Raw genomic sequence first — 19,766 nt, 5'->3', positions numbered from 1 at the left:
CGTCGGCAGACACCTCATCGGACAAGTGCTCAAGCACGAGGACTAACCCATGGTGGACGACGACTACCTGCTGACGAACGAAGCGTACGTAGTGGTGGACGTCAAGTACTCGATGAAGGACAAGCGCTCAGTGGTCGACAAGAACCCGATGATGGACGAGCTCTCGCTGACGGACAACTTGCTGACGGACGAGCACTCGTTGATGAACAACTACGCGGTGGTGGGCAACTACCCGATGGTGGCCAACTACCCGCTGTCGGACAGCTAGTCGCTGATGGACGAGTACTGACCGGTGGATAAGAACTCACCGGTGGACAAGCACTCGTCGGTGGACAAGGTGAACAAGTACTTGGTGGCGGCGGACCCGTACACGGTGACGGACTACGAGGACGGTAACTTCAACTACGCGTACACCAACTACACACAACTGGATCCAGCGGATCTGGATCCAGGCGACTGCTCAGTCTTGGATTTGCTCGGTGTTGCTCTCGGACGAATGCCGGAAGCAGAACAAGGACGCGGTGACGAAGCAGCAGACTCAGCCAGTGTCCAAGTAGAAGCAATCGCTAATAAAAGTTGGGGCTGCGCGAGTGGCTCCGGCGCAGGGACGTCAGTTGAGTCCCTGTTGCCAGTGGTTGTTGACCTCTTTGTGCGTATGTATAGAGGACGACGCCTGTTGCTATACGACCATGAACGAGTACCGAAGCAAGTACTGCGCACGAAACAAGCAGCCGCTTTCTTGGTGGTCATACAGGGGCGAATCAACACGGTCGGCGCACGCGATAGTGCGTCGTCACGAGACTTCGCTTCAGTGGGCTCGAACCGAGGCGCAGCGCTGACGAAGTGCTGCGATTGCGTTGATGAGCTGGAGGTATATGGCCTGGAGATGACGCCTGGAGTCAATGATTGGAGGTGTTGTAGTGCAGTGGATTCCTGTGGAGTTTGCTGACTTTGTTCGTGGAGTTGGAGTGGAGTTAGTGTGAATTGATGAACTTGTGGCGATGTGCAGCGTGCTGGTGAAGGACTTTGAAGGCGAGCGAATGCGACGAGCTGACGGGTGGCGAGGTGATGAGTCGAAAGCACAGATTGAGTAACCACCGGACTGAAGAGGGCTAAGATGCAAGAGGCCACTCGAGTCGACGGACTCTCCGCTTATGCGGATTGAGATCGAAGATGGAGAGGAGGTGGTGAGCCGAGGAGCCAGCCAGTGTTGAGGTCTCTGTGTGACTTGTTGACTGGCTACACTGAGGTTTGGAGCGGACGTGAGTCCGAGGAGGCTGGAAGCATGGCTGTGTGGCGAAGTTGACGATTACATGGCTTGGTGACGAACTGGGGGTGGATTGCCTGCGCCAAGGACTGGAGACCCGGGAGGCGATGATAAAGATTATCGAGAAAATTGATCGTACTTGTGTCGCGCGTCCTTCTGTGGTTCGAGTCCACCAGTGGTTTGAGTCCACAGAAGCTGCAGCGGGTTCAAGTCCCAAAGCAATATCTGCGGGGTTTAAGTCCCCACGGATGGGTTCGAGTCCCAGTCAAATGATGCGTTGGGTTCGAGTCCCAGTGGAATGCAGAGACGGGTTCGAGTCCCCACAGATGGGTTCAAGTCCCGGTGAACAGCAGCAACAGGTTCTGGTCGCGGTAATATATCTGGCGGGTTCGAGTCCCCACATATGGGTTCAAGTCCCTGAAACACAGAGAGGGTTCGAGTCCTTGTAGTGGGTTCAAGTCCCTGAAGCGGGTTCGAGTCCCTGAAGCGGGTTCAAGTCCCCGAAGCGGGTTCCAGTCCCTGTACTAGGTTCGAGTCCTTGTACTGGGTTTGAGTCCCCAAAGTTGAGTCGGGTTCGAGTCCTGAGCTCTGAAGGACGTGCGATACAGAAGTGTGGGTATCAGTAGCCGGCGAGTGTTTCGTGTGCAATGTGGACTGAAAGCGGAGGATGGAGTTTGGCACTTTCAGATTCACAGTTGGTTGGAGACCTGTTCGTGCAGTTGGGGTTACGCAGTGTGGATCTCGCAACGACATGTGTCATGTTGTATTTCCAGATTTTATCAACAATCTTCCAGCGCTACGCGCCTGCTACCATCGAGGACGATGGTTAATCTGGAAGAGGGGAGTAAGCGAATGGGGTTTTAGCGGACGTCGGCAGACACCTCATCGGACAAGTGCTCAAGCACGAGGACTAACCCATGGTGGACGACGACTACCTGCTGACGAACGAAGCGTACGTAGTGGTGGACGTCAAGTACTCGATGAAGGACAAGCGCTCAGTGGTCGACAAGAACCCGATGATGGACGAGCTCTCGCTGACGGACAACTTGCTGACGGACGAGCACTCGTTGGTGAACAACTACGCGCTGGTGGGCAACTACCCGATGGTGGCCAACTACCCGCTGTCGGACAGCTAGTCGCTGATGGACGAGTACTGACCGGTGGATAAGAACTCACCGGTGGACAAGCACTCGTCGGTGGACAAGGTGAACAAGTACTTGGTGGCGGCGGACCCGTACACGGTGACGGACTACGAGGACGGTAACTTCAACTACGCGTACACCAACTACACACAACTGGATCCAGCGGATCTGGATCCAGGCGACTGCTCAGTCTTGGATTTGCTCGGTGTTGCTCTCGGACGAATGCCGGAAGCAGAACAAGGACGCGGTGACGAAGCAGCAGACTCAGCCAGTGTCCAAGTAGAAGCAATCGCTAATAAAAGTTGGGGCTGCGCGAGTGGCTCCGGCGCAGGGACGTCAGTTGAGTCCCTGTTGCCAGTGGTTGTTGACCTCTTTGTGCGTATGTATAGAGGACGACGCCTGTTGCTATACGACCATGAACGAGTACCGAAGCAAGTACTGCGCACGAAACAAGCAGCCGCTTTCTTGGTGGTCATACAGGGGCGAATCAACACGGTCGGCGCACGCGATAGTGCGTCGTCACGAGACTTCGCTTCAGTGGGCTCGAACCGAGGCGCAGCGCTGACGAAGTGCTGCGATTGCGTTGATGAGCTGGAGGTATATGGCCTGGAGATGACGCCTGGAGTCAATGATTGGAGGTGTTGTAGTGCAGTGGATTCCTGTGGAGTTTGCTGACTTTGTTCGTGGAGTTGGAGTGGAGTTAGTGTGAATTGATGAACTTGTGGCGATGTGCAGCGTGCTGGTGAAGGACTTTGAAGGCGAGCGAATGCGACGAGCTGACGGGTGGCGAGGTGATGAGTCGAAAGCACAGATTGAGTAACCACCGGACTGAAGAGGGCTAAGATGCAAGAGGCCACTCGAGTCGACGGACTCTCCGCTTATGCGGATTGAGATCGAAGATGGAGAGGAGGTGGTGAGCCGAGGAGCCAGCCAGTGTTGAGGTCTCTGTGTGACTTGTTGACTGGCTACACTGAGGTTTGGAGCGGACGTGAGTCCGAGGAGGCTGGAAGCATGGCTGTGTGGCGAAGTTGACGATTACATGGCTTGGTGACGAACTGGGGGTGGATTGCCTGCGCCAAGGACTGGAGACCCGGGAGGCGATGATAAAGATTATCGAGAAAATTGGTCGTACTTGTGTCGCGCGTCCTTCTGTGGTTCGAGTCCACCAGTGGTTTGAGTCCACAGAAGCTGCAGCGGGTTCAAGTCCCAAAGCAATATCTGCGGGGTTTAAGGCCCCACGGATGGGTTCGAGTCCCAGTCAAATGATGCGTTGGGTTCGAGTCCCAGTGGAATGCAGAGACGGGTTCGAGTCCCCACAGATGGGTTCAAGTCCCGGTGAACAGCAGCAACAGGTTCTGGTCGCGGTAATATATCTGGCGGGTTCGAGTCCCCACATATGGGTTCAAGTCCCTGAAACACAGAGAGGGTTCGAGTCCTTGTAGTGGGTTCAAGTCCCTGAAGCGGGTTCGAGTCCCCGAAGCGGGTTCCAGTCCCTGTACTAGGTTCGAGTCCTTGTACTGGGTTTGAGTCCCCAAAGTTGAGTCGGGTTCGAGTCCTGAGCTCTGAAGGACGTGCGATACAGAAGTGTGGGTATTAGTAGCCGGCGAGTGTTTCGTGTGCAATGTGGACTGAAAGCGGAGGATGGAGTTTGGCACTTTCAGATTCACAGTTGGTTGGAGACCTGTTCGTGCAGTTGGGGTTACGCAGTGTGGATCTCGCAACGACATGTGTCATGTTGTATTTCCAGATTTTATCAACAATCTTCCAGCGCTACGCGCCTGCTACCATCGAGGACGATGGTTAATCTGGAAGAGGGGAGTAAGCGAATGGGGTTTTAGCGGACGTCGGCAGACACCTCATCGGACAAGTGCTCAAGCACGAGGACTAACCCATGGTGGACGACGACTACCTGCTGACGAACGAAGCGTACGTAGTGGTGGACGTCAAGTACTCGATGAAGGACAAGCGCTCAGTGGTCGACAAGAACCCGATGATGGACGAGCTCTCGCTGACGGACAACTTGCTGACGGACGAGCACTCGTTGATGAACAACTACGCGGTGGTGGGCAACTACCCGATGGTGGCCAACTACCCGCTGTCGGACAGCTAGTCGCTGATGGACGAGTACTGACCGGTGGATAAGAACTCACCGGTGGACAAGCACTCGTCGGTGGACAAGGTGAACAAGTACTTGGTGGCGGCGGACCCGTACACGGTGACGGACTACGAGGACGGTAACTTCAACTACGCGTACACCAACTACACACAACTGGATCCAGCGGATCTGGATCCAGGCGACTGCTCAGTCTTGGATTTGCTCGGTGTTGCTCTCGGACGAATGCCGGAAGCAGAACAAGGACGCGGTGACGAAGCAGCAGACTCAGCCAGTGTCCAAGTAGAAGCAATCGCTAATAAAAGTTGGGGCTGCGCGAGTGGCTCCGGCGCAGGGACGTCAGTTGAGTCCCTGTTGCCAGTGGTTGTTGACCTCTTTGTGCGTATGTATAGAGGACGACGCCTGTTGCTATACGACCATGAACGAGTACCGAAGCAAGTACTGCGCACGAAACAAGCAGCCGCTTTCTTGGTGGTCATACAGGGGCGAATCAACACGGTCGGCGCACGCGATAGTGCGTCGTCACGAGACTTCGCTTCAGTGGGCTCGAACCGAGGCGCAGCGCTGACGAAGTGCTGCGATTGCGTTGATGAGCTGGAGGTATATGGCCTGGAGATGACGCCTGGAGTCAATGATTGGAGGTGTTGTAGTGCAGTGGATTCCTGTGGAGTTTGCTGACTTTGTTCGTGGAGTTGGAGTGGAGTTAGTGTGAATTGATGAACTTGTGGCGATGTGCAGCGTGCTGGTGAAGGACTTTGAAGGCGAGCGAATGCGACGAGCTGACGGGTGGCGAGGTGATGAGTCGAAAGCACAGATTGAGTAACCACCGGACTGAAGAGGGCTAAGATGCAAGAGGCCACTCGAGTCGACGGACTCTCCGCTTATGCGGATTGAGATCGAAGATGGAGAGGAGGTGGTGAGCCGAGGAGCCAGCCAGTGTTGAGGTCTCTGTGTGACTTGTTGACTGGCTACACTGAGGTTTGGAGCGGACGTGAGTCCGAGGAGGCTGGAAGCATGGCTGTGTGGCGAAGTTGACGATTACATGGCTTGGTGACGAACTGGGGGTGGATTGCCTGCGCCAAGGACTGGAGACCCGGGAGGCGATGATAAAGATTATCGAGAAAATTGGTCGTACTTGTGTCGCGCGTCCTTCTGTGGTTCGAGTCCACCAGTGGTTTGAGTCCACAGAAGCTGCAGCGGGTTCAAGTCCCAAAGCAATATCTGCGGGGTTTAAGTCCCCACGGATGGGTTCGAGTCCCAGTCAAATGATGCGTTGGGTTCGAGTCCCAGTGGAATGCAGAGACGGGTTCGAGTCCCCACGGATGGGTTCAAGTCCCGGTGAACAGCAGCAACAGGTTCTGGTCGCGGTAATATATCTGGCGGGTTCGAGTCCCCACATATGGGTTCGAGTCCCTGAAACACAGAGAGGGTTCGAGTCCTTGTAGTGGGTTCAAGTCCCTGAAACACAGAGAGGGTTCGAGTCCCTGAAGCGGGTTCAAGTCCCCGAAGCGGGTTCCAGTCCCTGTACTAGGTTCGAGTCCTTGTACTGGGTTTGAGTCCCCAAAGTTGAGTCGGGTTCGAGTCCTGAGCTCTGAAGGACGTGCGATACAGAAGTGTGGGTATTAGTAGCCGGCGAGTGTTTCGTGTGCAATGTGGACTGAAAGCGGAGGATGGAGTTTGGCACTTTCAGATTCACAGTTGGTTGGAGACCTGTTCGTGCAGTTGGGGTTACGCAGTGTGGATCTCGCAACGACATGTGTCATGTTGTATTTCCAGATTTTATCAACAATCTTCCAGCGCTACGCGCCTGCTACCATCGAGGACGATGGTTAATCTGGAAGAGGGGAGTAAGCGAATGGGGTTTTAGCGGACGTCGGCAGACACCTCATCGGACAAGTGCTCAAGCACGAGGACTAACCCATGGTGGACGACGACTACCTGCTGACGAACGAAGCGTACGTAGTGGTGGACGTCAAGTACTCGATGAAGGACAAGCGCTCAGTGGTCGACAAGAACCCGATGATGGACGAGCTCTCGCTGACGGACAACTTGCTGACGGACGAGCACTCGTTGATGAACAACTACGCGCTGGTGGGCAACTACCCGATGGTGGCCAACTACCCGCTGTCGGACAGCTAGTCGCTGATGGACGAGTACTGACCGGTGGATAAGAACTCACCGGTGGACAAGCACTCGTCGGTGGACAAGGTGAACAAGTACTTGGTGGCGGCGGACCCGTACACGGTGACGGACTACGAGGACGGTAACTTCAACTACGCGTACACCAACTACACACAACTGGATCCAGCGGATCTGGATCCAGGCGACTGCTCAGTCTTGGATTTGCTCGGTGTTGCTCTCGGACGAATGCCGGAAGCAGAACAAGGACGCGGTGACGAAGCAGCAGACTCAGCCAGTGTCCAAGTAGAAGCAATCGCTAATAAAAGTTGGGGCTGCGCGAGTGGCTCCGGCGCAGGGACGTCAGTTGAGTCCCTGTTGCCAGTGGTTGTTGACCTCTTTGTGCGTATGTATAGAGGACGACGCCTGTTGCTATACGACCATGAACGAGTACCGAAGCAAGTACTGCGCACGAAACCAGCGCCGCTTTCTCACCCCCATTTCGTGGAGGTCGCTGTTAATTCACTCCTCTACCCGCTCAGAATTGAGCGTAAATCGATATTCGTATTTGTATTTGTTGCGGTTTAGGCGGCTATCTACTCCCAGGATCGCGCTCAGCGGCAACCCCACCTATAGATGGCATGCCCAAGTGGCTCGTACATATAAAATCACGGTGAAGACCGTGCTCAACGGGAGGCGCTTGCCATGATCATGCTCCAGCTCAAGATGCTGTCACCCCCAAAGTTGCAAAATCTACCAATCTTGTGCACGAGCAACTTTCAACATTGAGATACCCGTATGATGCCACCGGCCGAGCTGAATCAACTGGCCTCGACCACCGGTTTCTTGAGTGCCCGAAATGTCTGCTAAACGGTCGAATTATCCCAGCAACGGTATTTTTAAGTGGTTAACGATGATTACCAAGAGGTTGCTGGGTTTCGATCTGAATTCGCAGTTCGAAGAACTGTCGATTGGGGAAGGGTTTTGGATGTCATCGAACGACATTCACGCTACATCCGTAGCTGCTCTCCCCCAGCGGATGTTATCGAACAACATTCGCACTACATCAGACAGCACTCAATCGAATCTGGTCTTACAGGTTTTGATATATGCCTATTCGCCTCGGAGCTTCTTTTCCTTCTACAGTAGATAGATGTCAGATGTCCACATCCCACCTGAGGAGGAAGTAGAGCTCCATCACATATATTTTAGGTGAAAAAGAATGCAATTCTTGCTATTACACAATATGAAACGGTTTCAAACGAAAACATGCTTACGAACCTAAGTACGAATCGCGACTAAACCGCATCAAAGTGACTTGTCTTGTGCTTCGTATAAGCTATCGAACGCCCCAAAATGTTAAGAACTCGAGGAGTTACATCGGTCTAGAAAAATATCTCCATTTTCGGACCCCCTAAATTCCCGATTTTATTTGGGGCGTGTGACCTCAATATTTTTCCAATTGTAACGTACTACATGTCAAATAACTCAGTTTCAGAAAGAGACTATGCTACTGTAGACTACACGGCAGCCACGCAGCCGGTGAACGGCGCATACCAGGGATGAAGCGTCCCTCAGTTATGCTATCTCTCTTCCTGCATATTCTGGTACTGTACGGCACTTCTAGTTGTACCCATTTCGCGATATGAGCAAACAGCTGCTTAAAGTGCCAGACGGCAGCACGTTCACGATGCTGCTCCCAGCGACGCACTTGTTCGGCCACGTACGCCTTCGCCTGAGCCTCGCTCACTTGAGCCTTGGTCTCGTCGGGTCCTCGGGAATCCGAGGGCGCCGGACTGGATTGGGCTTCAATCTTGAGCGCGGGAGCTTGGGCGGTCGCGGCCGGACTGGATTGCGCGAGAGCAGACCGGATCTCGGCTTCGTCATTCAGTACGCCGTCTTCTTGGACAGTCGACAGCGGGCCTTCGTGCTTGATCGTCGGGGCTTCGTCCAGAATCTTGACTTCATCATCCGGCTGGGGAGAGTCCGAAACTCGATCCTCAGCCGGGGGCTCAACCTCATCGGCGCCTCCCACAGACGCCTGGGCGAGTTCATCATCCTGTGTGTTCTCACCCTCATCCAGTCCCGTCACCGGGTCTGGGACACATTCGGTGCCGGCCGGCACAGACTCGGTCGAGTCCGCCTCCGGAACCTCATCCTGATTTGCTAGGTGCGCATCCAGAACGGAGGACTCCGGGGCCGCTTGATCTTGATCGGCCGCCGACGCCTTCTTCTCTTCCAGGGCCGCCTTGCGCTTCTTCGCGCCAGCCTTCCAAGCCTCCCGGACAACCTCGTCCAGGGCCTTGTGCTCCTCCGGCGGCAGCCCTTGTCCTCGACGCGACTGACACGACGCCTCACCGCGTCCGCCTCCGCGTCCACCTTCACGTGCTTCCTTCCTTCCAGCCATAACCCAACTGTTAGTCCAGGCAGTCAGTAGAAACACCCCTTAAGACCAAATCAATATACAAACAAACAACTCGCGGTGAAATCCCTGGTTCGAATCCGGGCACGCGCACCAGCTGAGGCGAGGCGGGTGAACGCCTTGATCGTCCAGGTGTATAGCGCACTATGCTGGACGGGATCGGTTCGGAGTACCAGAGATATCCGCTGCAATCCGATAGTCCTCGGAGCACAGGATGTGAACCGGGGGCCGCGAGGATCGCTTGGACTTGGCGTGTGTCAACCCCTATAGGTATCGTTTACCTTTGGCGGACCGGACTTCACCGAGTGAGTTGTTGTAAATACAGAATCGAGTCTGCTGGGTGTGTTCCTGAAGCAAACTACACCGAATGAACAGAAAGTCAGACCGAATCGAAGGGACCACAGTCAGATCCACAATTCAGTATAACCAACACACAGAAATACAATGCCGAGCTAAACGTCACAAAATATACAGCCACCACTTATTCTTAAAGAATAAGTGGTTTTAAGACCCTTGGGTGGGGGGTCTATACGCCAGTCAACTTACGAGCCGTCACCCAAGGCACTGGTCAACCCTGGATGCACACTCACTTACGCGCACCACCCTCACAGAGTGAGGGAACAATACAAAATATAAGTCAATCCTATCACACAGTAGTCAATCAATTCAGTCTCGGGGGTGACTACCTCTACCGCCTAAGACACTCAGGATGGAATATGAAATGGATGCCCGGATAGAGCACGCAAATTGGAAATAAAGCTCTCACAGATCACTCCAGGGCGCGACACCCTAGTCCCTGCCGACTTTGCCTTGGTACCTTTGAGTCCCCACTACACCAGTGCTCGCAACACCAGTGAGGCCTTGAAACGTCCTCCGTTTTAAGATCGCACGAAGGCGGATCCCACGTATAGGATCTTGAAGACGTCAATGTCAGGGGGAATTCCCAGCCCGAAGAAAGACGTCCGCGTGTTCTCGGCAAATTGGTTTCTGTTTGATCTTACGTTTGGCTAGCTATCTGTTTCACTTCACTGACTTCTAATAAAGGTTTCACTATGCTTGACTTGTCTTGGATATGCTTCGACCTTGTGCACGGGACTTCGATCTTCTTGCACTGAGCTTGGGTATGCTTGACTTGGCTTGGTTATCGGGCACCTTGTCGACGTCAACGTTCCTTCGGCAACACTCATCATCTGGCGACAGAGGTACGTGGGTACGGCGTCTCATCAAATCCGCACTGGGCCTCTGCGTCTAATCACGTGAGCCATCCTGTGTCGCTTGCCGTTCTTGGTCGATCCGGTCCTGGATTGCTGCTACACACACAGCAGTACTGGACTTGTTGTTGGTGCGGTCACGATCCAGTATGGGCACCAGGGGTCAGACCGAATTGATCATCCGGTCCGGCCTCATTCAGTACGGCACCTTGGCCTCCGGTGCGTCGCTACCGGGTGCACCACGATCCAGTCCGGCAAACAGGCCAGTCCGGCAAACAGTGTACTTTGTCCAGTGAGGTCTTGGGCGCATGGGAGCATGGTGGGCATGGTGAACTTGGGGGTTGGTCCGATGTCTTGACGGAGCCAATGCAGGCAGCAGCCAGGATACGTTCACTGGCTGCACTTGCGCGCCTTAGGCTTATCCTGCGGTCAGGGAAGTCGGCGGACGGACAGGATGTGTTACTCCACACCGAATATGAGCGCTCATCCGGTGGGCACATCTCCGATCCTGTGAGCCCATGCTTACTGCAAGCACCAGGGCCCGCCAAATCCACCATGCGCATCCACTATCCACATGTCACACTCCACGTCACTGGATTCCTGTTCACTGCGACCAGTCACAGTCAGGCGAAGGGTCGTCCCATCCCAGCGGTCAGACATGGGTGCGGATAAAAATCCTTTCCCACATCGTGTCACCAAGCTGCATCGAAACGATGACTACGACGACATTCTGGGCCACATTGAGGCGCTAGCGTATGGCCCAGAAACCAACGAGACGCAGCCGTTTTCGTTTGCGTGGCAGCGTGATGCACGTGGGAATGGCTCTGACGAGCATCCGTTTATGGGGGGTTGACCTCCAAGCGTCTGCTTCGGAACGCCGCACGGGATCCAGCATCGTTCGTGTTCCACATGGACGCCAAGTTCAAGGTGAACCAGCTGTCGCATCCAGTCATCGTGTGCGGTGTGTCGGACAAGAACCGGTCGTTCCACCTGGTGGCACTGTTCATCACATCTCAGCGACTGGAGGGGCTGTATGTGAAAGCTCTGTCGGCACTGCGGAAGGTGTTTACTACGGTAACGGGCCAGCAACTTTTGACCAAGTACACCATGGCGGATGCTGAAGCGGCGCAGCAAAATGCTGTTGACCAAGTCTTCGGTGTGGACTCGGACTATGTGTACCTGATGTGCTTCTACCATGTGATGGCCAAGGTCTACGAGCGAGTCAAGAGTGTTCCCAGCGGCTGCGTGAGAAGGTGACAGCTGACATGTACGATCTTCACTTTGCCGCAGACCAAGCTGTCTATGACGAACAAGTTAAACTTGTCCTACCGGAATGGTCTCGCGACGCTGAGTTAGCCGAATTCAAAGGCTACTTTGACCGAGTGTGGGTGAAAAGTGAGTTCCACCGTTGGCAGTGCTTCCATACCCCGAGTGGATACGTAACCACGAACAACCCTGTCGAGCGGTTCAACCGTCTGATCAAGCGTGACTACAATCTACGTACGAAGCCTAGATTGGAACGCTCTTCCAACTGCTAGCGGATTGTTGCGAACACCAGTCGGTTACTCCAAGAAAGTTCAAGGACGTTCCTGACGTGACTCAACAGCTCGAGGCCAGGGTCAATGACTTTCGGCAGCGGAACCTACTCGTCGACATGACACCAAACCGGTCCAGCATCGAGGTCCTACTCGTGTCACCGAATCCCAACCTTGTACGTGTGCAGTCACGTGGTTGTGTTCGTGTGTACTTACCAGAGTTAGGTCGCAGCCGAGAGACTGCCCTGTGTCAGCGCATATGGGGTCCAACTACGCGCGCATGGAGCTAGAAGGACAACTGGAGTGCGGCTGGGAGGTTGATGTGAGTGCGATGTCATGTGGATGCAAGTACAACTTCAAGTTTGGGCTTTGCATTCATGTGCTCTTCGCTCTTCAGCTCAAGAACTACACCGGCCTCGACGGCAAGCGTACACTCGTTATTCGCTCCGTGCCCAAGAAGCACCGCCGGACGCGGACGGTAGCCACGCGAGTTCCCACTGGCCGCCCCAAAACCAACGGGCATGCACTGAGCACTGACTAGAGTTAGTTAGACTTCAGGTAACCAATCCGCTAAAATAAATGCCTTCCTGCAACGTCGCAATTGGGACAATGCTAACATACTTCGATGCTTGAAACCCCTGGAACTGCAAAGCCTTGGCCTTGCACTGCATTGATTCAGCTCATTTTCTAACTACAATCCACGATGGCAAGCCCTGACACGACTCCCTCCGCCGCCGACACTCCGCCGAATGGGTTCACCGCTTTTTTCAAGTGGTGCCAGGCGCATCTTCGCAGCCGTGGCTGAGGCCGCATAGATGAGGCGGTCGCACGCTATTTGATGACGTGGGGTCACATCCAACGTGGTACCTCCTTGTCCGTCGGTGCGGCGATCAAGCGCCTCCTCGACGCGGTACCGAAATACCACATCACCTAGGCCCTTCTCGTTCACGCAGCTGCCCAAGGCGACGATGCCGGTGAGGCAGAGTGGATGCTTCCGGCTGGGGTTGACCTTAGCGGTCGGCCCACCTACCAGATGCGCACTATTCTCGATGATATGAAGAAAGATGGTCGGGTCGTCGTCCTCACGACATGGGAGCCAACGTGGAAACCAACCGAAAACCTGCCATCGGCTGAGATCAAGAAGTACAGGCAGCGCAAGCGCCGCAAGGTGGAGAAGGCGTTGAGGCAGAGGCCAAAGAAGACAAAGAGGTGACAATGAAAAGAAGCACAGGAGGCTCAGGATTACTTTCATTAACAATACAATACATTTAGCTGCAATCTCACTAAAACCGCCCATGCATGCCAGTAGATACGTCACAGCATTAAGCCATTGTGCAAAGCCATCAGCTAGAGCGGTACAGGGTCAGACAAGTCTGACCCTTCAACTCGCTCTGCACAAGCCATGTACAACAACCTAGCGCTGCAACGCATCCCAGCACGCCGCACCCTTGGTTCTGCTCGTGCTGGCCGTGCGCGTGCGCGGGCGCCGCCGAGCCAGCGCTGCCCGCAGTGGCACGCCACGCTGTAGAGAGGATGGCTTGCGGTGCTTGATGTCGATTTGCGAATGAGCAATAGGAGGAAGCGTGGCCGGCAGCGGAATGGATGGTCTTCGTCCTCCCGCTGGCTCGGCCGCGTCTCTACATCTTATCTGTGTGGCACACAAACCTTGTGTGTGTTCCACTTACATGGCTGTGTGTTTTTACTATTTTGTCGGTATTGATAGTTTGATAATTGTGAGTGTCCCCGGATAATTGCGATAATGTTAGCGCTGGAAGTGTGATCTAGCTTGAAATATACAGGCAATTCTTATTGCTGGCAATTTGCGTCTCTGCGTTGAAGTGTTTCCTGTACTCGATCACCAGACAACAAGTTGCACCCTTGTGATGTGTCAACGAGTTGCATCCTTGTGATGTGTTACTGCAGTATTGTGACGGACCTCTGACATGATTTACATGTATGGATTTATGTCAGTTACACTCAATGGTGTTGTACCCCAATTTGGATTTCCGGTACGTAAATGTTTTCATGGCTTACTGACTGCGGCACGGTACTACACTGCATTCGTACATTTTCGGCATCTCTGATGGATCATTGGCCGCCGAGCGCAGGGACGGCGTCACGTCTAAGTTTATGCGGCGACATAGATCGTACTTTGCTTAGTCTGAGTGCAAACATTTTGCTCCAAAATCGAACTGCAGTTGTTGAATCCCGCAAACGGAAAGCCGAATGTGAAGCATAGGCGCGCGCTATCGTGGCGACGTTGATTTGGACGAGTTTACAAGAGCGAAATCGGTGCAATTTTCTCCTGCCAACTGCCGCGGACGTTGAAACCCACAGCAAGCTGCAAGAACCGTGAGTCGGTACCTATCGCCATAGCGGTGACGGCTTTTCGGTCCAAGCTGCATGCGCGCAAGGACGGCGGAAAACCAGCGACTCTGGTCTGGTGCTTCGTGCTAAGCAGGCAGCTGAAGCAGCTCGAGGAAAGATGGAGTCGAATGTGAAGGTTAGACGCCAAATTGCTATCGAGGCTTGGGCTAAGCTGCACGCTGAATGCAAGGCCTCCTACCACTCGAGATATCGGCTATACTGGGCGGCACAAACTCCACTTCTTCGAAGCACTCTTTCTAGAGGACGTAGGGTATAGACGCCATCTTGTGCGTCTTCAAGCTATCCAGTAGTAGCAGCCTGCACCACGTTACCGATGACTTTGAAATCGGTGTAATTTAGTTTCAGCAAATTAGTACGGGTTCATTGCAACAGGAGTAAAAAGTCCTCGTCTATTTTTTCCATGTTTTTTACAAGTAAAAAGTCAACTCCAACAACTCTGCCTCCGCCCGCGCAAATGACTTCCGCTATTTTACTTTTCGCGCGCAACATGCCTAGAGGCCCAAAGAACACAAACAAGAAGAAGCTACAAGTACGCATTAACTTTATGGTTGTTGCACCTACTGCTATGCCAATATTTTATTCCCTAGGCGCTCAAGCTACTCGAGGCGACAAGTACGACTGCGGTGGCAGTCACGGCTGCTGTGGGGGTCGACAGATCGGCGCTTCACCGCTGGAAGAAGGACCCTGACCGTATCGCTGCCTCGAGACCCAGTCAGTGCTTCGCCGACCCACGCGCGCGTGCCCACGTATACGTGCAGCAGCCTGAGCTTGAGTAGAGGTACGATTTTCAAAGGCTGTATGCCTGTTGATTTTTTTCTATTTGTAGTCTGTTGTCGCTATACGTATGTAGGCTACTCGAATGGATTATCAACATGAGCAAAAATAGATATATTTGTGTGTCTACCAACTGCCTACTGCTGATGCACTCGAAGTTTGCTCCCGTCCTCTTCGCTTCACGGTCGCGGGCGGCTAGCTTGATGTCCATCCGCCGGTTTCCTCGAGCGCAATCGGCTGACGGTGCGGCGGATTACTCACAAGGGCCGTAAGAAACGGTCGGATATGGAGGTAAGCTACGGGTTTGTTCAATTGTGAATGATCACCGTTATCTAACTATTGGATTACGTATGTATGTTTACAGGAAGTTGCGAATGTGTTTTCGCACTCCGTCCTGTTGAGGAGGATGGGATTCTATCCTACATCGATGGACCTGGCAAGTAGTCAGTGTACAACATGGACCAAACGGCCGTCTATGGGGACATGAATGGACATACCACGATTGACTTTGTGGGCGCGCAAACGGTGGACGTTGTGCAAGGTACGCTTGCCATTTTCAGTATTTTATAACGCTATGCTTACATTTTGAACGTACCTGTAGGAAGCGCGGTTAACGGCTTTAGAGTGTGCGTATTCCTTGCTGCGTCGGCCACGGGTGAGAAGCTGCCACCGTTTGTTGTTTTTGCAGGTATGCCCGGCGGGCCTGTCTCCCAAGAGGTCTTCAACCCTGCTTTTCGGGCAGCGACAGTCGAGCATACCGTGCAGAAGAACGGGTACTGCGATGCCATGGTCATGTTGGACTGGATTGAAAGGGTACGTGTTTTGGTATGATGCGTGTATTGACATTTACTAATTTGACTTTGTTTCACTATAGGTGCGGAAGCCGTTAGTGACGGATGTAAGCTGCTTATTCTCGACAGCTTGAAGCCCACAAGGTGGCGTCGGTCCGGTACGCGTTGCAGTAAGAATGCTGCACGCAGGTCGAGTTCGTGCCTCCCGGGGTGACTGGCATACACCAGCCCATGTATGTCTCCGTGATGAAGGCCTTCAAGAACCACATCACGTACGTACTTGTTTCTTATTTATGATACTCATACTGTCATTTACTTGCACTATGCTGCGTTTTAAGGAATGCGTACCTGCAGTATCATCTGGAGCACCCGTTTCCGGCGACTGCGCGCGAGAAGCGAGCCCTGATGTCACGCCTTGTGACCGAAGCCTGGGACGCGATACCTGCCGCGGTAATTACCAACGGCTTCATCAAGGCCGGTTTGATTCCAACCGGCCCTCGCGACCGTAGTGCCCGCTTCCGCGTTCCCGACGTGTCGACTAGCGACCCGCCATTTGTATGCGATGAATAAGTTTTCTTTTCCTTTTTGTCAAAAACATAATTTATGTGGCACAGAGTGGGTGTGTCACCCCTATGCTTAAATCTCACAGAGTCCTGTTTTGACTTTTTACGGGTTGTTGCACTCTACCCGTGCGTTGCAGCGAACCCGTGGTTTACGGTAACTAATCAGAATATATACCACCAAAGATGAACGTACCCTCTCGAGCCATCCCATCATGACCCGCTCGTCGCAAAGTTTCTTCCGTTGCACAGTGTGTTCAACTCTAGCTGCACCAAATGAGGTGTCCCGCACCTCCGTTGCTACGCGCGCACCAGGCACACCTGCATAGGGGAGCTTATGGCCAGTCGCCGAATCAGCCAAAGACACGGAAGCATGGGAACACATATCAGTGGGGGGACTCGACAGTAGTGCGTCCATTCATGTCGATGTATATCGCAGTTTGGATCATGTTCTAGACAGCTCATACTTAGCGGGACCAGGCTCCAAGGCAAGAATTCCTTTCCTGTATCGAGTGCTGGGATGGACCGCGAAAAGATGTCGCAACTAGCCTGTATAAAAAAGCTACTAATCGATACGATATTAATCGAAATACAATCCGTACCTTCATGCCGCTGTGTTTCTTCTTTCCTTTGTGAGTGATCTGTCGGGTCGTCAAGTGTTTTCGCTTTAAGAATGGACGGGTGAACAGAAGAGTCGCCGAGCGCGTCCTGCCGCGCGAGAGTTTTGGTGCAAATTTGAACATCATGAGCAACAAACCGTAGATATGCAAAGCGATCTATTGTTTTGCATACCTACTATCCAGTCGAATAATCTTTAAAAAAAGGGCAATCACGTCAACCGTTAGTTACCACCATTGAGCCATTTTTGCTAAATATTGCGTACTTTTAATCAAGAGCAGGATGGCGAACACGGAGTGCAGAACGGGTGGACGGATCTACGTAGCTCGTAGGTAAGGTTTTAAACGGGTCATCTGCAGATCTGGTCCTCTTAGGGGGCTTGTATCGCTGGCGAGTGCTGGTTCTAGTGTCAGCGGGTCTAGGGGTAGGGGGAGTAGCAAGTCGAAAACCAGTGTCTGTCGGGTTCTGACTGGCAGCGAGCTCTCGGAGAGCTACTGGCTTCTGCCTTCTTGTCGCGCGGCGACTGTTTGTCTGCTGCATTTACGCGCTTCCTCTCAAGTTGACATGTCGAGCAGGAGCAACACCAGCTCCGACAGCGCGGGAAGTGCCGACCCAGTGCTCGCGCCTGCGCCAAGCATGCCTTTCGTCTTTGAGATCATCGGCTACGACGACTTCTGGGCCAACATTGCCGGCTCTGGTAGTGCACTTCCAAGTGCCGACGTGCAGCTAGCCCCTGACGGGAGCTTGCAAAGGTATGTAGGATGCAATTGCTTGAAGCAAGATGAAGCCATTTAGATATTTTACTAACTGAAGGTGATACATATATAGGAATGAGGCCTCGTCGGGCAGCAGCACCAGTAACACGACAGCATCTGAACCTGGCTGCGGCGTTGCTACTCCGCAAGCACAAGGACTTGCTAGCGCACCTACTGGTGGTGCTCAGGTGGCCCTCGGCTCCGCTGGCAAGAGCAAGAAAGGCGCCAAGAAGGTGAAGAGAACGCCGGCCGTGACGGCCAAAAAGGCCAACGCTGTGTTGGAGTGGACCGACTCCATGGTACGAGACTTGATGTCGTTCAGTCGGACGGAGAGGCATGCAGTGACGGTGAGGTAGAACAGCAAGCAGCTGGAAAGGGTAAAAGACGAAAGACCATGGCGGACAGCTTTGAAATCGGCATGCAGTCCATCGCAGACGTGAGGCGAGGCCGATGAAACCTTTGTCGCCTAGGGGGGTTCGTATAGCGCAGCCCAAGACTGTTCCCCAGGGTGTAGACCCAGAGAATCGACTTGAGAGTCAACAGCAAGAAGATAGACCCAGAGATTCGCAGCCGCAAAGCTTTAAACCCTGAGAATCACATTCCTTGGTTGGCGTGGGTACCTTGTGTAATCCCTGTCGGCTCGTTTGTCTTCGACGGAACGGCACTCCACCGGTAGTAAATGTAGCCTCGAAGAGCGGGAGTGCACGTCTGATCCAGAACGCACCTCCACACCAAAGGCAAACCCAGAGAATCAGATCCCCCGAAACCCAGAATATCACGAATTCAGGGTCCAGGGTTTCAGTCAACTCCGGGACGTGGAACTCAGAAGACACCTTACCCAAATGCCCTCCTAGCTCGACAAAACCAACAAATACAGAGTATACAAAACACTACAACTAGCCGTCACTTATTCTTTTGGACCCTTGGACGGTGGGTCACACACACACTAGGCTCACTCGAGTCTGAAATTCAGGGGCCTAGCTCCCCTGAGACTCACACAAACGCGCACCCTCTCGAATAAAGGAGGAAAATACAATCACTATCAGTTACCTTCCCTTCACACAAGCAGTCAATACAAAATCCTGGAGGCGACTACCTAGCACCCCAGAATACCCTCTGGAATAATATGAAATGGGCTTCCACGAGCACAGCAAGTGACCCAACTAGGATATGGAATAGATGGATCACTCCACGAAGCTCAAGGCCGTCGCTGGTCCCCACCTAACTGGACTTGAGTTTTCATGGAGTCCACACAGACGGCTGTCCTTCGCCGTTGATGTGCCCTTAGCGTCCCGCGGTCGTAGTCTCGGGTCCTCCGGATTTCCGTCGGCAGGCTTGGCCGAAGTCACTTGCGCAGTACAGGGTAAAAGGAACTCTGTTTGTCTTTTATCAGCTACTTCTCTCTCTCTTACTTCTTCGGGCAAATATCTTCTGTTCACTATGCTTGGGGTCAAATGTCTTGTCTTGAGTATACCTTGGGTTCAGCGGTCCAAACTTGCGATCGGCTTGCGACTCCTTTGTCGCACGGCGTCGAAAGTGCCAATTGTGGGTCCTTGGACTTGGTCTAGTCTGGTGCAGGACTCCCTCTCGACTCCTCGAAAGTATCCAGTCTGCGCATCCATAGCGGTTCTTCAAGGTCACGCATCACTTTGATTGCAGACTGACTTCGAACTGACTCGAATCCCTGGAAGTCAGGTGGCACATCTTCTGAAATCCTGGGAACTCTGAGGAATCTTGGGGAACTGTGGGGATTCTTGGGTGTTGGCTTGGCAAACACTTAAGTTCAGTATAGAGAGTCTGGATTTATGGTCCAAACCCAGAGAGTCATCTTTTGAACTCTGGGTCACCTGCACTCAGGGAGGTGAACTCTGGGTCATCGTGCGGCACTTTGGGTTTCCGTGCAGCACTCTGGGTAACAAGTCTGCAACATTGCAGGCTCGCGTGTATCTCCACAAAGCCAAACTTTTAGCGGGTTTAGCGGCATCCTGCGCATGATCATGGTGGTAGTGGGTTGATTCTCAGGGTAATTTTATCCTCTGGGGCACTCTGAGCCACAGCACGATGAGGTGTAC

General features: G+C 53.3%; 10 protein-coding genes across 10 annotated transcripts; 9 read left to right on the top strand and 1 right to left on the bottom strand.

Annotated features, from left to right (window-relative positions):
- Positions 1-49: 49 nt before the first annotated feature.
- On the top strand, positions 50-1,094 carry PHYSODRAFT_326324 (hypothetical protein; the record flags this gene model as incomplete). Its single annotated transcript, XM_009522273.1, has 5 exons — positions 50-238; positions 302-553; positions 755-871; positions 927-973; positions 1,010-1,094. The coding sequence occupies 5 exons, from the start codon at positions 50-52 to the stop codon at positions 1,092-1,094; spliced, it is 690 nt and encodes a 229-aa protein (XP_009520568.1).
- A 1,090-nt stretch (positions 1,095-2,184) lies between these two features.
- PHYSODRAFT_326323 (hypothetical protein) lies at positions 2,185-3,229 on the top strand (the record flags this gene model as incomplete). Its single annotated transcript, XM_009522272.1, has 5 exons — positions 2,185-2,373; positions 2,437-2,688; positions 2,890-3,006; positions 3,062-3,108; positions 3,145-3,229. The coding sequence occupies 5 exons, from the start codon at positions 2,185-2,187 to the stop codon at positions 3,227-3,229; spliced, it is 690 nt and encodes a 229-aa protein (XP_009520567.1).
- Positions 3,230-4,300: 1,071 nt separating this feature from the next.
- On the top strand, positions 4,301-5,345 carry PHYSODRAFT_326322 (hypothetical protein; the record flags this gene model as incomplete). Its single annotated transcript, XM_009522271.1, has 5 exons — positions 4,301-4,489; positions 4,553-4,804; positions 5,006-5,122; positions 5,178-5,224; positions 5,261-5,345. 5 exons carry the CDS (start codon positions 4,301-4,303, stop codon positions 5,343-5,345), a joined length of 690 nt encoding a protein of 229 aa, XP_009520566.1.
- Positions 5,346-6,442: 1,097 nt separating this feature from the next.
- Positions 6,443-6,950, top strand: PHYSODRAFT_326321 (hypothetical protein; the record flags this gene model as incomplete). The annotated part of the gene is made up of 3 exons (XM_009522270.1): positions 6,443-6,631; positions 6,695-6,856; positions 6,900-6,950. 3 exons carry the CDS (start codon positions 6,443-6,445, stop codon positions 6,948-6,950), a joined length of 402 nt encoding a protein of 133 aa, XP_009520565.1.
- An 803-nt stretch (positions 6,951-7,753) lies between these two features.
- On the bottom strand, positions 7,754-9,047 carry PHYSODRAFT_326320 (hypothetical protein; the record flags this gene model as incomplete). Its single annotated transcript, XM_009522269.1, has 2 exons — positions 7,754-7,780; positions 8,274-9,047. 2 exons carry the CDS (start codon positions 9,045-9,047, stop codon positions 7,754-7,756), a joined length of 801 nt encoding a protein of 266 aa, XP_009520564.1.
- Positions 9,048-11,182: 2,135 nt separating this feature from the next.
- Positions 11,183-12,349, top strand: PHYSODRAFT_250442 (hypothetical protein; the record flags this gene model as incomplete). The annotated part of the gene is made up of 4 exons (XM_009522268.1): positions 11,183-11,518; positions 11,787-11,984; positions 12,041-12,130; positions 12,206-12,349. 4 exons carry the CDS (start codon positions 11,183-11,185, stop codon positions 12,347-12,349), a joined length of 768 nt encoding a protein of 255 aa, XP_009520563.1.
- Positions 12,350-12,646: 297 nt separating this feature from the next.
- Positions 12,647-13,021, top strand: PHYSODRAFT_297009 (hypothetical protein; the record flags this gene model as incomplete). Its single annotated transcript, XM_009522267.1, has 2 exons — positions 12,647-12,718; positions 12,743-13,021. 2 exons carry the CDS (start codon positions 12,647-12,649, stop codon positions 13,019-13,021), a joined length of 351 nt encoding a protein of 116 aa, XP_009520562.1.
- Positions 13,022-15,414: 2,393 nt separating this feature from the next.
- PHYSODRAFT_485729 (hypothetical protein) lies at positions 15,415-15,801 on the top strand (the record flags this gene model as incomplete). The annotated part of the gene is made up of 2 exons (XM_009522266.1): positions 15,415-15,511; positions 15,659-15,801. Coding segments are annotated over 2 exons (240 nt in total), but the record flags the coding sequence as incomplete, so codon positions are not given.
- A 140-nt stretch (positions 15,802-15,941) lies between these two features.
- Positions 15,942-16,331, top strand: PHYSODRAFT_486282 (hypothetical protein; the record flags this gene model as incomplete). The annotated part of the gene is made up of 2 exons (XM_009522265.1): positions 15,942-16,033; positions 16,100-16,331. Coding segments are annotated over 2 exons (324 nt in total), but the record flags the coding sequence as incomplete, so codon positions are not given.
- A 1,172-nt stretch (positions 16,332-17,503) lies between these two features.
- On the top strand, positions 17,504-18,148 carry PHYSODRAFT_250492 (hypothetical protein; the record flags this gene model as incomplete). Its single annotated transcript, XM_009522264.1, has 3 exons — positions 17,504-17,691; positions 17,768-17,993; positions 18,017-18,148. 3 exons carry the CDS (start codon positions 17,504-17,506, stop codon positions 18,146-18,148), a joined length of 546 nt encoding a protein of 181 aa, XP_009520559.1.
- Positions 18,149-19,766: the final 1,618 nt, after the last annotated feature.

Source organism: Phytophthora sojae, assembly GCF_000149755.1.
Source record: "Phytophthora sojae unplaced genomic scaffold PHYSOscaffold_2, whole genome shotgun sequence".
NCBI classification, from domain to species: domain Eukaryota; phylum Oomycota; class Peronosporomycetes; order Peronosporales; family Peronosporaceae; genus Phytophthora; species Phytophthora sojae.
Note: the sequence above shows the minus strand (reverse complement) of the source record. Positions and strands in the feature narration are given on the sequence as shown.